The 15986-nt window shown below is 38.3% G+C and overlaps 1 protein-coding gene across 1 annotated transcript; it reads left to right on the top strand.

The window, feature by feature from the left end:
• The first annotated feature begins 14311 nt into the window (after positions 1–14311).
• LOC139197987 (3-hydroxy-3-methylglutaryl-coenzyme A reductase 2-like) lies at positions 14312–15986 on the top strand. The gene is made up of 3 exons (XM_070826210.1): positions 14312–14369; positions 15431–15666; positions 15726–15986. Exons 1-3 carry the CDS (start codon positions 14312–14314, stop codon positions 15984–15986), a joined length of 555 nt encoding a protein of 184 aa, XP_070682311.1.

Genomic DNA, 15986 nt, shown 5'->3' with positions numbered 1-15986 from the left:
AACAAATGTAAATAATTATTGACTAATATGTTATTTCTCATAGAAGAATGTTCTATGTACATATATAATATGCTTGCCTTGAAAAAAAAAACAAAATATCATCTAAATAATTTACAATGTATATAACATTTATATATATATATATATAATATATCTTAAACTTTTAAAAATATAAAAAACCCACATAATGGGTGGTCTTCATTATTAAAACCATCACACCTCACCCGTCCACCACCTTGGGTCTATGGCTTCAACATAAAATATATATTTGAGATCCCAGTCCATCAAAATCACATCACCTGTCCACCACTTTGGATCCATGCTTCAATATAAAAAAAAAATATATATATATATATATTTTTTTTGGACAAAAGCTTCAATATAAAATATATATTTGAGATCCTTCCCAGTCTATCAAAACCATCAGCGCCCATGGTTTTTGACAATTAAAACCATCAGCTTTTCCCTTATTTGAGATCTCAGTCCTCAGACTCCTTCGCCCTCACATATTGAAATGTTTCAGACTTTCAGTCTCTCTCTTCGCACTCTTCTCCTCTCCTCTTCATAGACGAGCTTCAGAACATACCACAGATTGAAATGTTTAATTCTCTCTCTCTCTCTCTTTTCACACTCTCTTCCCTCATATTCACAGAGAAGAGTTGCAGAAATTCGCCGGTAATCTCTCTATCTATCTCTCTTCGCACTTTCTCTTCCCTCATATCCGTTGTGAAAATTGCTGCAACTCTCATTCCCGGAGCACAGACACACCACCCACACCCCACCGTGACCTCGGCAACGGAGCCTCGGCGATATTATCGATAATATCGCGATATTATCGATATTAACGATAATATCACGATATTTTGACGATAATCACGTGGATATGTGTAGAAATATCGGACTCTTAAAAAAACGATAATATCGGCGATATTTCGCCGATATTATCGATATTTAAAACATTGGATGTAAGTGCCTAATAGAGTCAAATGAATGAGGCCTGACTTTATGGATGACCGCTTACTAGTCTGGATTAATCGTTAGCAAAGAAGTCTAGTATTTATTCATAAAGTATTTTCCGACCGTATGAAGCAAGTTGACAAATTAACAACTTTATACAAAGTCATATAGACATGTGTGGATGCAAATTTATGTCTTTCCTTGATTGACGAATATGCACTTGCAAAATAATAACATCTAAGATTATGGCCAAAAGCCTTACGTGCCCACGGTGAAATGAGGGGAGGGTTTTGGCTAAAGAATCTATGATGCCAAAGTTAAAATTCTGTAAATAATGTGTTTGAGTGTTTGTGGGAAGCAAAAAGCCTCTTTAGGGGTAGCTAAAGCTTACTGAATTTTGGAGATAAATGAAGTATTTATAGGAGATGAGGAAGAAGTGGGCCGGCCCTCTAGGGTTTAGGGGTGGATGGCCCTAGGTGGAATATCCTAAATAAATGGAATTAGGATAACTTACTTGAAAGAGGTCTTCTCTGATTAGGAATGTATTTATGATCAAAATAAGAGATTATTCTATCATAAATACCTTTGATTTTTTCCTACGGGCAAGGGTGCCTTAAGTTGTCGTTGATCTCTGCATGCTCTACCACCTTCTGTGCGTGGTGAATGAGGCTGCTCCCTACTCATTTAATATGGGCAGTCTTGTCTTTCTTGGGAAATAATCCATGTGTCAACTCCATGATTTTTAGGATTATTTTTAGCTCCACAATATGCATACTCAACCATCAATTCCAAGCCACGTGTTGCCTATGAACAAGAGCAAAGACATGTGAATGGACATAAAGAGTGTCAAACCAAACACTCAGGGTGCTGTTTTCCTAGGCTCTTCAATGCCGAGCGAGTTGCTTGATACGTGTTGTACCATGAAACTTTGCAACTAGACTTGAGCGAATTACACTTCCTTTTCCCGTGTCAATTTAAAGACGAAGGAGTAACCAACAAGACATGTCTACAAGTTTGATTCATTTAATGTTATAACAGTGAAGTACTCGAGAAGCCAGGACTTTTTGTGGCTCACTTAGGGCCTATATAAGAGTGATGAGTAGCTCTTATAAGCGATTGGACACTCAAGAAAACAGAAAACATTATACTTTTATACAGCACTTCTTGTATCCCATATTAAATATATATTGAGCATTACAATGGATATAGCCAAATTTTTAAGGTGAGCTACTTAAATCTTGTTGTCTATTACTTAAAGTTTTTATTCTGAGCCCACCAACGGTCGATTGTACTAGTCTTTGTACCTCATAATTTTAAGCGTAAGCATCCATGTCATTAATCACTAAATGAGGGTCATTGTATGTTATGTAATCTAACGGCTCAAAAGAAATATAAAACTACTTGTCAAAATCATTGTTTCTTGATCCTATCTTTATATACATATGTGAACAAAAGAAGAAAAAAAAAGGTGATGTATATAATTTGTATATGGGTCGAAATTGATGGTGACGTGTTTGCCAGATTCTATGATATCATTTTGTGTTGTGATCGTTTGTCCACGACGACTCCATTTTATCTCATAAAGTTGGGTGTGTGTGTGTGTGTGGGGCATGATGACAACATCGGATTTTACTGAATCATGCTTTATGTGTGTCTGCTTGCCAACCTGTTCGCCATTTAGCAGAGTTCGAATCCTCTGTACCAGATACTAGTTCCTAAAAAGCGTCCACCATAATGTTTCGACACGTGTTCAACCACTTAAAACCAAACAGCATTGACTTGAACAAAAATTAATAAAAATTAAAATAGGAAACCGAAAAGAACCAAAAACTCCAGACGCATCGACGGCCACGACCCCGTCAACCACTCGACTCCGCCGGCGGCAACTTCCCCTGATGTTGTATTGTTTGAAAGAGTTCAGTGAACATGTTGTATTCCGGCGGCTGATGTAGTCAGGGTGGGTGGAGAGGTATCCTGGGTTTTTTGGTATTTTAGTTAAAATATTAGAGGTGGATATTTTTATGGTACTAGTATCCCGTACAAAAGATTTGAAGCCATTTAGATCCCACTATAGAAAATGATACGTGGCAGTACACGTCGGATCAAAAAGTACAAAATTGACTCACAACTCTAATTTACCTTAAGTTTTGCTTATTTTAAATGGAGGCACATTGCCCTCCCGTTTGAGTGCCTTTTCTATCCCATTTCATTTGTGATGTCACAATTCAACCACGTTAATATTTTATATTATTATTATTTTTTATCTTATTATCTCTATAAAAAATTAATATAAAATGTTGACATGGCTTAATCGTGACCGCACAAAATATGAGAGGATAGGAAGGGCACCCAAACAGGAGGGCAGATAATCTGCCTCCATTTTAAATATCATCAAGTAATCTATTGCAAATTACTTTATAAAGGGTGTATGTTTGCTCACCTTCTTAACGTGGTAATGAGCATGTTAATTACTATTGAACTAGTTTAAATTTTTGAGTTTTGTGTAGTAAATCGATTAAATCAAACACATTTAACAATAATAAATAAAGTGATCAACATCACCATCACTTTAGAGTGGTGAGCAAAAATATTTTTGATTGAAAATACTTATTTATGTCATTATTTTGTTATATCCTAAAAAAAGTGTATTACAAATTCTCCCCTTCCATAGTATTACTTGTATAAAGAAAATGAATATTAATACATATGCGTACAAATTGTTAAAAGAGATGAGATTTTAAATTTATATTGTGAATGTAAAGGATTTGTAGCTCAAGTTGTTCATACTCTTTAACTTACCCATGAGACAAAATTTAGGAATAATGCTCAAAATTAAGTGTTAATGGATTTGTAGGGTTACGATCTCTTTTAACTTGATCATTTGATTCGATCTCCGTAAGGTGTTGATTTATGGATGTTGTTGATCCAATGGCCGTTGAAGCTTGATCTTGGATGAACGGTTGAGAGCTTTTTTCAAGGGCCGTCGGGGCTTGATCTTGAAGAACTGTTGTGTAGATTTGTTGATGTTGTTGATCCAAATGGCCGTTAGGACTTGATCTTAGGATGAACAGTTGTGTGGATTTGGTGATGTTGTTGATCCAAAAGGGCATTCGGGGATTGATCTTAGGATGAACAGTTGATGAACGATAAACACTTTCTTCAAGGGCCGTCGATGCTTGATCTTGAATTGGTGGAAGTTCTTCAAGGGTCGTTGGGGCTTGATCTTGAAGGAGGATTTGACGAAGAACGAAGAGGACTTTCTTGATCCTTCGGGATTTGCTTGAGAGCTTTAGAGTTTCAAAGCTTCAAGGATTTTGGATTTGTGGGGAGTATTCTCTTCTATTTTGGAAGTAGAGAAAATGTATTTGTGAAATTTAGGATGTTTGATACCTTGATGGAGAAGCCTATTTATAGGCTTTGAGAATGAATTACCACCACAAAATATTTTTTTCTTTTCCAAGCACCATTGCCTAATTTTCCCACTTAATGCAATATTGAAATTGAAATGGTGTAACTTATGGCCTAATTTCCCACTTAATACCATTTTAAACTTGAAATGTGCATACTTTGTCATTGCCCAAATGAGAAAAACTTACTTTGATCCGTAATAGATTGAAGTGTGCTTGCCTTGTCATTGCCCAAAATGAGAAGAAAAACTTGTTTTGATCCTCAATGGATTGAAGTGTGTTTGCCTTGTCATTGCCCAAAATGAGAAGAAAAACTTGTTTAATCCTTCAAGGGTATTTCTTCTTATTTTGTTGAGTCACACGCCATGTGTACAATTTGTACAACACGTGGCATATGCCATGTATGCCCTAACACGTCAAAACTTTAATGCGTTGATGAACATTTGTTTTCACCGAAATTTCGATGTCTACAAGACCAAAAGAGCAGTCTTTGAGAAGAGAAATTAAATGGTGTATTCAATTGAGATTTTGAGGAATACTAAATTTATGAATCCATAAGTTTTGATGGAGTTTAATTCATTTCTAGAGATGCTAGGTAAAATTTGTGTGAACTTCATCAAATTCCAGGGGAGATGTGAGATTTGAGAATGCTTAAAATACACTACAAAGTCTCTCTAATATTCTCAAACATCCGAACTTTTTAAAATCTCTTAAAATCAAGTGATAATTGAATACATATAAAATGTTATTGTTGGTACCACACATATTGGGCCTCAAACTTTGATACATTGGGCCTCATTACCCAGCCCATATGATTATGTAAAAGGAGGAGCCCATTATTCTATAAAATGGGACTCCTCCCCCCTCACAAACAGAAGGCAATACCCTCACAAACACAACAACACTCTCTTTCTTTGGGGGACTCCCCCTCACCCTTGTAATCCATACATACAATTAGAGAGAAATACAATCAATATTAGTGTAGACGTAGCCCAAACATTGGGGTGAACCACGATACATCTTGTGTTCTTTACTTTCTTGCAGATTCACGGTCGGATTTACGTTATTCCAAGACCTCCGGTTTTGTGCATCAACAGTTATAAACTCTTTTAAAATCCTACTTGAATACTTCTGAATTCTTTTTAAAAATTAAATCTTTCAAAATTCCAATTAAATACTCCCCTAAATAAAATGAAAAAAAAAAAAACCAAGTTGGTAAGGGCAATTGGCAAGGACAAGAAGAAAACGGCAAGACAATGCAATAATGATAAAAACTAGAAAGTGGAGTTTCTTCCTTCTAGCTGTTGTAGAACAGTGGATGTCCACTCAAAGAATGAAATAATGGATCATTCCACTATATGCTGAAGCTTCCTTCATACGACACATATTTTCTATATAAATACAAACCCCACACAAATCTAAATGAGTAAGAAGTTCACGGAAGAGGAAGAGAAAAAAAAAGAGGAAGATGAAGAGAGAAAAGAGAGGAAGAGGATAGGAGATAATAGAGAGAGTTATCTTTGTACTCCTATTATTCCAAATTATAATGAAAGCATTACTGCTGCCCTGAGGACGTACTCCAATCACACTGACTGTAGAAGAACCTCATAAATTTTGTGTCTTGTTTCTTTTATTCCACTGCACAAACTATCGATTTTACAACACGTTATCATCACGAAAAGTTCTCATGTAAGTGGAAAGCACAACGCCACAAATCATGTTCACCCATGTCGCCTGGAATCTCACAGATAAGAAAATCTTTTCATTTCATCTTAAAATATTTGTACTACTGATTTTCCTGAAGCAAATATATATATGTTGTTGTATGACTGTATATCATCCTTTGCAGAAGCAAAAGAGTACATACTCAAAATTCGTAGAAAATTTGACAGCCATGTAAACAGCCTCGAAACTCCAACTTGCAGACATCGGATTGAAATACTTTCTTCTTCGAAGTTGTTCGTCCGCCCAGTACCTACAACATACGGTGCGATCATCGCAGATGCCTGAAATACCAAACCAGTTCCCAATTTCCACAGAAAATTGGACAGGCACCTTATGAGTACCAAAACTCCATTTCGGTAGCTCAGATCGAAATTGTTTCTTCACGAAAGTTGTTCGGTATCCTCTTATCCATATCATACTAAATTTGAACTAAATCTAACGGTTTGATATTCTGAAAAGTTGCAGACACTTTTAACTCCAAAACTTATGGGAACCGTTTCGACTTTTTCGAAACTCATCGAATGAGGAACACCAATTGGAACTTAGTGTTACTATTATTTCCTGGGTAACGAAAATGACTTCGAACTGTGAAACAATAATAAAAATAAAGGGGATGAAACAAAAGAAGGTTGGGCGGTGTAGCTATTGTTGCTTCTTTTGTTGCTAATATGTCCTCTAAAGACACCACTGAACGAGGAAGGTGAGACTGATGAGAAACAAAGAAAGTGCTCAGGTTTCTAAGCAGTGGAAGAAGTATTATGTGGAGGAGCTGGAGGATAAGGCAAAAGCAACGGGACCTTTTAAAAATATGACAAAGAAAATAAATAATTGAAAAAAAGGAAAAGGTGGAATCTTGTTGTGCTGACACAACATGTGAAAAAGAAATTGTTGATGCACAAAACCAGGGCGGTCTTGGAACAACGTAAATCCGACCGTGAATCTACACAAACGCTCAAGAACACGAAGAACACAAAGAACACAAGGATTTTATCGTGGTTCACCCCAATGTTTGGGCTACGTCCACACTGTAGTTGATTATGTTTCTCTGTAATTGTATGGATACAAGTGTTTGAGGGGAAGTCCCCCAGAGAGAGAAGAGAAGGGAGAGGAGAGCCTCGATGGTGTGAGGACTCTCTCTCAAGGCTTCTAGCCTTTGTTTTCAGCTCTAGCCCTTAGAAATGAGGACTTAAGACCTTTCTTAGAATGAGGGGGAGTCCCCTTTTATAGAATAAGGGGCTCCTCCTCTTTTACATTTGTCGTGGGCTTAATGTGTGAGGCCCAAATACGAAGCCCAAGGCCCAAATACGAGGCCCAAATATATGGTACCAACAGGAGTCCCCCAAGTCTTCAGTCAAGAGAGTCTTTTGGCTGGAGACTTCAAATTCAATCCATGTACGGGCCGAAGTGGCTAGATGTCTTGAACCAGTACTCAACCTAAGGCAATGCTCAACATAAAGCAATACTCGGCTAAAGGTATCACAAAGTTACGAGACTACTCGGCTGGAGGCGATGCTCGTTGCGAGGTTGCTCGGCTAGAGGCTATGCTCGCGGCGAGGCATTTGCTCGGCTGGAGGCGATGCTCATTGCGAGGCGGCTCGGCTAGAGGCTATGCTCGCTGCGAGGCGGCTCGGCTCGTGGTATTCCTTATTGCAAGTATCTACTTTATGTCGACATGCACTCAGTATGAGTTGATTCTCGACATGACTCGGGTCTACTTGTCGGGTTCACATATTGGGTCTATATGTCAGATCTGCGGATCAGGTCCGCAAGTCGGGTCTTTGAATTGGGGCCATACGTAGGGGCATCAAGTTGTGACTATCTGTAGGGTCATCGAGTTGGGTCCGGGCACATAGGTGTCCCAATAAGCGAATGTCCGAGCAAGTGGGTGTCTGGTCAGGCAAGAGATCAATGTTGATCAGTAGAGTTGGTTGCTCGATAATTCCTGACAATAAATGACAGCATAAGTATGATTGTATAATGAATAAATCGAATTGACATAATTTGTCAAGGCAGAATATTGTACGATGTGCCTACTACAAATAAATGATTTATTCAGTTGTGTGGTAAATCACACGTTGCATAAGTGAAATAATTAGCTGAAACAATGGGCAATGAATAAATATTTGCACAAATAAATGCTTATATAAATATGCGCGATCCGACTAGGATTAGTGATATATATATATATATATACTTGTGAAAGGTTGTGTGCCCATAATTATGCCACGTGACTAGCCATTGTCTCAAGGTAATAGCCTTTGATGCAATAGTATATAATATATTGATCAGTTCGGTGCATGTGTTTAGCACATGCAATAGATGGAGTTATGATCATTTACAATGATTAAGTACTGACTTTCTGTCAGCACAGTACATTTAATATGGTGTTACATGGCATATAAGTGATGCATTTGTATTGCATTACGCATACTGATATTGGTATGTGCATAGCAGACTTAAGTTTACAACAGCATTATTTAATAAAAGCACAAGAACGCGGCATATGCGGTTGCATTCTAGCAACAAGTATATATATATATACTGTTATGATGCCAACTATCATTATATACTAATAATGCTTTCTAGCAACAAGCACGGCATATACTAATAATGCTTTTGTGATGCCAACTATCATTATATATATATATATACATATATTAATTATGCTTTTGTGAGTGCCGATTATAATGAAATACTATTGATAAAGAAAGAAGATGCCTTATCTTTATCCCGACATTGGCGGTCGACAGGAAAAAGTGGATGGAGACCTAACGCTTTTTGTTGTTGTCCAAGCCCTTTTGATGATGATTATCATCCATTGGAATATCCTGCTGTAACAAACTCAATTAGAGTGGAGCATAGTGGCGGGGCCCAAATAAGGCTCAGGGTTCCACTAATAGTTAGGGCAGGATGTGCAGAGGTGAGGTAAGTGGAGAAAGCAGGGACGGACTACTGGCATGGTCTTGGAGATAGGTTAGACGAAATAGTTGTTGACCCAGTCATTGCCTCCGAGAGTTATGAGCACAAGTGACTGTTCACTAGCCGTGTTACCTGTTCTGCTCCAACAAGCGCAGTCAGTCGTTGCTGGTATTGTTGGAACAATTCAAACTGCCTGAAGATCCTGATAATAGTAAGCAGGAAGAGGAGGAGGCCCAGATCTGATGGCGCCACGATCTGGTGGGCGATGCAAGCTTTGGAAACATAGACCTGCTTGATAATATGCTCATGAGGTCACCAACATAGACCACCGGAGTCGTGAACCAATCGGTTCTCTCGAAAAACTTGCAAACCATCGATGTTGATCTGGTGGGCGATGGAAACGAGGCTCGTACCAGTTAGGGGAATAAGGTTTGGGGCCCGATCTGGATCCGGACAAGATGGGTAAGAGTCGAGCTGTGAATGAACAGCGTTGTAGGACAGTGGGCTGACCAGGATGCATCTTGGAAGATCAGCGCTCCTCAGAGGCCAGCGTTGTAGGATAGTGGGTTGACCCGTGAATGAACTTCTAACCAACTCTAGGACAGTCGGTGACTTTTAAGTTGCCGTCCTGGTCTAGGAGGAAGTTCTCCTGGTCTAGGACAGTGGGTTGACCCGTGAATGAACTTCTAATCAACAGAAATAATAAAAAAAAAAAAAAACAAAGGCTTCTTGGAATGTTGTAGCATGTGAATGAATAAGAAATAATAATAATAATAAAGGTATAGTTTTTTGGATGGTGTTGCACCAACTAAGAAAGAAGAAAATATATATTTATTTATGTGAATGGTGTTGGCTTAAAACAATTTCACAAGTTCTATTTACTTTAAAGAAATTTATTTATCATGGACGGTTTTACCGCCTACTGTTTTAAGTTTTGATTTATGTGAATGATGCTGAATTAAAGCCCTTGTCACAATCTTTATATCCTTAAATGCAATTTATTCATTATGGCTGGAATTACTGCCTATTGCTTTAATTTATTTATTGTACTTATCTTTTGTTATGATGAGTATATAAAGGACCTGAAGTTCCTTGATCAAATCAGAACCTGTAGTTTCTTGATCTTCATCATATAAAATGATTGGACCCGAAGTTTCATCATACAAAAAGATTGGGCATAAAGTCCCTTGATCCTGAAGATCAGGATATGAAATTCCTTGATGAGTACTGTAAGTTTGAAGTGCCGCAGTACCTCAACTTAATTGTAATAAAGGCTATAAGAGTCTCAATCTACAGACTAATAAATAAGGACCAGAAGTTCCTTATGTCCATACTCAAAATGGTTTAGCAGAAGCATTTATTAAGTTGATGAAATTGACTACCCGCGTTTTACTCATGAAAACAAAATTGCTAGTTTTTACATGGGTACATGCTATTTTTCAAGATGCATTATTAATTCGGTTGAGACATGTTACCAACCATCAATACTTCTCAGTACAATTCATGTTTGGGCACCAGCCAAACATTATACATTTACGAGTTTTTGGTTGTGTTATCCATGTGCCTATTGCACTGCCACAACGTACTGAAATGAGGCATCGCGGATTAGGCATTGATGTTGAACACCATCTATCATTCAATATTTAGAACCCTTGACTGAGGATATGTTTATCGCGTGGTTTACGGACTGTCATTTTGATAAGACAATTTTCCAGCCATTAGGGGGAGAAAATAACATCGTTCCAGAAGAACGATGAGAAAATATCATTCCAGAAGAATGATAAGAAAATACCGTTCCAGAAGAACGAAGAGAATTTGTCTTATTTTGATTCACGAAGCAATCAACATGAAAATGAACTAAGAATAATTGATTGATGCAATGATGTGTTAATCAAATGCCATATGCATTTAATAATGCAACGAAAGTGATAAAATCACATGTATTTGCTACAAATGTGCCTACAAGAAATAATTTATCTGTTGCACGCCTGAAGCGTGGCAAACCTTCAAACTCAAAAGGTTCAGTTATTCAAAAGAAAAAGAATATGGCACTACTGAACTATTACATTCCTAAAGCATAAATGTTGCATGCCAGAAGTATGACAGTCGTCACATGGATACACGTTCTATAAAGGACAATCCGCAGACATGGGAATGATGATGTCTTATGCATGAAGCATGATTGATGTATAGGTTCTAAATGACTAAACTCCTGGAAGTGGAGATTAAAATCCAAGCTCTATAACGCTCAAGAAGAGGTTATGATTCGTATTCTCTAAACTATGACTGTCCTGGAAAAGACAGTGTAATGCCCTTGAAGAGGCAATGGATATCCAAAGAAATGAAAAGCTTTTATGCATGTGCATGCATATGAGAATATGGGATCACTGATTGATGATAACCAATGGTAATTTTGGTTTTTACAAGTAGCTATTAAATTCATCAATGAGCTGTGTTAATATTGAGTCCCGTTCTTTTCGTCAACAAAATTATTGGCCAAAATGAAGAAAGGCAATTCCATTACAATTTTGTAAGAACGTGGAAAAATGGACCTATATATTTGAATATAATACAAATAGCCAAAAGATGTTGAACCAAGAAGGTTACATTGGGCATTTGTAATACAGTGAAATGCACTCACATGATATGACACAAGGTTGTAAACGAGTTCATATGAATGGAGAATTATATACGAAGGGTTGTGAGTCGCCCACATCATATCTCCATAAGTAAATCCCTCAAGTATACATGGGAGCAAATTGCTATGTATAAATTCCAAAGGAAAATGTGTCATGAAGGGTAGAAAATCCCTGAAGAATTCAAATTGCTTGAAGTAAGCCCCCGAAGGGTAAAGCATAAATTATGTACTCAATACCAATGGATGGTAGAAATTGCCTTAGTGAGTACTATCATTATAATATTGTTGCAACATACTAAAATCTCTTGATATTATTAAATTAGAACTCCTGAAGAGTCAAGAAATATTATAAAGTGTTGATAGGAATATTGTCTCGAGCTGCAGATCGAACAATATACCAACACGAATCTTATCCATGATGTTTATGATATTAAAGAACCATATGGATTGAAGATTGTGAGTTAAATACTCAAATGATGTTGACACTAAGAATGATCATTTATCTTCGTGAAGGTAAAGATAAATTGATATTTGGTCCAGAAGTACCACATCTTAGTGAAATATATGCTTTATTGTATTTAGCACAATACATTGAATGACATAAAGCTTATCTATTAATATCTTCGAGAAATTACAGATATGTACATACACATGAGTTAAAACAAACAAATAAGATGAAGCCTTAACAAAGGTTGCTCATTTGAAATCTCAGTACTCGGAAGTACCCCAGAAGGGGGAGGCACTGGAGATTGATTATGTGGCACCCTAGTACTAGGCAAAATACCAGAAGGGGAAGACATCAGTTGCTTTAGGAATCTAGCAACAAACCTCTGGTGATCACTTTGAAAACGACTTTCGGATTCTTGCAGTTGGTTTTGAAAACGACTTTCGGATTCTTGCAATTGGTTAAGCTTTCTTTTCATGCTTGTAGAGTAATTATTTGCAAGCACGTGTAACATTCTATTTTCGTGCTTGAGCCATCTGATCTCTTGTTTAAGACTTGCCACCTCAGCCATCAATGATTCAACTTGGCGAGTTTGAGTAAGTAAGCGTTGGCCCATATTGGATACAGAGTCCGCACACTAAACACTGAGAGCCAAAGAGTCTTGAACGGCCGACTCATCAGACCATTTTGAAAGGATTCTGTTATCCTTTGGAGTGAGAAGATTCCTAGCTACCACAGTAGCGGTTATGTTATTCTTCATTATAGAGTCCCCAACTGCAAAAGGACAATTAGAAAATAAGAATGAAGGACGCCATATGTTATCCTAACGCTGCTCTGTATCACTCCTAAGACTCAAATATAAGCAAATGTTAGATGGGCAAGCTATTTTCAGAAATAATGAAGGAAAAAATGAGGTCAAATAAAATCTCAGAAGTGCAAGAAGGGGAAAATTTCTACAGACATCAACTTTCTGAGCATACTCTTGAACACAATGGATGTCTCTATAAAAGAAGAGGCAACAGAGCCACTTGTTTAGAGATCGAAGAGATACCGCTCTCCGAATTCCAAAAGCAGATTTTTCTGAATAAAGTTCGTTGGCATTTTTCAGATGCAGTCTTAGCTTTTTCAGATATTGCGTGCAACTTTGTTAAAGATCTCTGACAAAGTTGAAAACACGTAAATCTTACTATTCTAATTACACCACAGTTGCTGACAAGAGTAAAGGCACAGCACCACTACCTGCTATTAGGGAAATCCCTATATATGTCGACTTTCATCGTCCATGGCAAGGCACACATCCAAAACGCCTAACTTTCTCTCATTGTCGAAAATGCATCTGCAACCAAACCTCTCAACATACTCAGTGTTGATGCACAAAATCGGATGTCTTGGAACAACGTCAATCCGACCGTGAATCTGCATGAAATGTAAATAACACAAGATGTATCGTGATTCACCCCAAAGTTTGGGTTACGTCCACATTGATTATATTTCTGAGGGAGAGGAAGCTCTGAATGAGAGTGAGAGCTTTGAAAAGGGTGAGAATGCTTAGAAATTGGCCTCCCCTAATTGTGAGGGTGAAGGGTCATTTTATAGAATAAGGACTCCTCACTTATTACATATTTGCACATTCCTTTATCACATAATTACATTTAAGTCCCCCGAGTATTTGTACGAGGTCTAAATACGAGGCCTTAAATATGGTATAAACAGTAGTCCCATAAGTCTTTAGTCAAGAGAGTCTTTTGGCTGGAGACTTGAAATTTAGTCCATGTGTGGGCCGAAGTAACTAGATGTTATCTTGAATTGATGTTCGATATGAGGCAGTGCTCAATCTGAAATGATGCTCAACTAGAAATAGCATATGCTGCGAGACTGCTCGACTCGTGGCTTATGTTGCCTTGGTTGGGTCAGCTTGTGGCGCTTGAAGGTGAGGGGGTCCCTTTTATAGAATAAGGGCTCGCTCCTCAATACATAAATGATGGGCTAGAGTTGATGCTCGCAGCGAGACGGTTGCTCAGTAGGCGGCGATGCTTTCTAATGGTGGTGAGAGAGTCCTTTTTATAGAATAAGGTATCGCTCATCAATACATAGGTGATGAGTTAGGAGTGATGCTCGCGGCGAGACGGTTGCTCAGTTGGCGACATTGCTCTCTAATGAAGGTGAGGGAGTTCCTTTTATAAAATAAGGGCTCGCTCCTAAATACATAAGTGATGGACTATGAGTGATGTTTGCGGCGAGACGGTTGTTCAGTTGCCGGTGTTGCTCTCTAATGAAGGTGAGGGAGTCCCTTTTATAAAATAAAGGTTCACTCCTCAGTACATGAATAATGGGTGCTCTCTAATGAAAGTGAGGGAGTCCCTTTTATAGAATAAGAGCTCACTCTTTAATACATAAATAATGGGCTAAGTCCCCCAAGTATTTTTCATGAGGCCCAGTTGAGGCCCAATATATGGTACATAATGTAGTCCCCCAAGTCTTCGGTCAATAGAGTATGTTGGCTAGAGACTTCAAATTGAATCCATGTATGAGCCGAAGTGGCGGTTGTTCGGAGGCGATATTTGTATACCCTGCACTGAAGCTTTGTAGGTGAAACTTTGCAAGTGAAGCTTTGAAGCTAGAGCTCTGTAAATTATGCTTTTGAAGCTAGAACTCTGTAAATAAAGCTTTTGAAGCTGATTGACATGAGTGATGCTCATGAATGTTTATGTTGATTGACATGAGCTTTGAAGCTAGAGCTCTGTAAATGAAACTTTTGAAGCTGATTGACATAAGTGATGCTCATGAATGTTTATGTTGATTGGCATAAGTGATGCTCATGGATGTTGTCATGAGTGATGCTTATGAATGTTAACATGAGTGATGCTCATGAATGTTTATGTATGATTGTCATGAGTGATGCTCATGAATGTTTATGTATGAATGACATGAGTAATGCTCATGTATAATTTGGAGTACTGGGTGTACTTTTGATCACGTGGTTGGTGGCATGAAGAAGAGTACGGGTTGTACGTTTCATCATCTGATTGGTGGCATGAATGGCTAGTTGCCAAATGATATTAGAGTACGGGTTGTACATTTCATCACCTGGTTGGTGGTAATAGCGGCATGTTGCTGAATAATTTTAGAGTGCTTTTGCTTTCTCTTTTGCTTTTGTTTTTTCTGCTTTACTTTTGCTTTCCCATGTGCTTTTTTCTTTTCTGCTTTTGTCACTCCATTTCTTTGCCCACCCATGTTCCCTATCTATGTCTGATGCAATCCTTTAGGCGATTTATAATCTCCAAATCCTTAAAGTAAGATCATCACTGCAGGTAATCATTTTGTCTCCATTTTGCCTAGAGATTATCCCGGGATGCTTTCTTCACCTCTACCTCCAAATTCTCTCAACTCTCTGCGATTTCACCACCCAGCCGTTGACGGAGGGAGATGAGGAGGTGATCAAGTCCGTCGTGGCGGGGACCATCCCTTCGTACTCTCTGGAGTTAAAGCTCGGAGGTGGCAAGAGGGTGGCAGTTATCAGGCACGAGGCGCTGCAGAGGATTACAGGGAAGTCTCTCACTGGTCTGCCATTTGAGGTTTCAATTACGAGTCATTTTTGGGTCAGTGCTGCGAGATGCCAGTTGGGTACGTTCAGATTCTTGTTGGGATTGTCGGGCCTCTTATGCTCGACAGCAGAGAGTTCTCTGTGTCAATGGTCACCACCAAAGGTTGCTTGGTTGCCAGCACCAACCATGGCTGCAAGACTATCAACTTGCCCGGCAGAGCCACCAGTGTGTTGCTGAGAGATGGGATGACCAGAGCGCCTTGTGTGAGGTTCAACTCTGCTAAGAGAGTTGCCGAGTTGAAGTTCTACGTGGAAGACCCCAAAGAAAAACATAAACAAGGCTTTCATTGA

The sequence above is a fragment of the Malus domestica genome, chromosome 08, assembly GCF_042453785.1.
Source record: "Malus domestica chromosome 08, GDT2T_hap1".
Taxonomy (NCBI): domain Eukaryota; kingdom Viridiplantae; phylum Streptophyta; class Magnoliopsida; order Rosales; family Rosaceae; genus Malus; species Malus domestica.
This window is presented reverse-complemented; position numbering and strand designations above follow the sequence as displayed.

Bases quoted from the DNA above. Each gene is read 5' to 3' on its own strand.
- LOC139197987 (XM_070826210.1), top strand. From the start codon at position 14,312: ATGAGTGATGTTTGCGGCGAGACGGTTGTTCAGTTGCCGGTGTTGCTC. The intron at 14,370-15,430 runs GTGAGGGAGTCC...CATTTTGCCTAG, and splicing joins GGTGTTGCTCTCTAATGAAG to AGATTATCCCGGGATGCTTT. The intron at 15,667-15,725 runs GTTTCAATTACG...GGGTACGTTCAG, and splicing joins TCACTGGTCTGCCATTTGAG to ATTCTTGTTGGGATTGTCGG.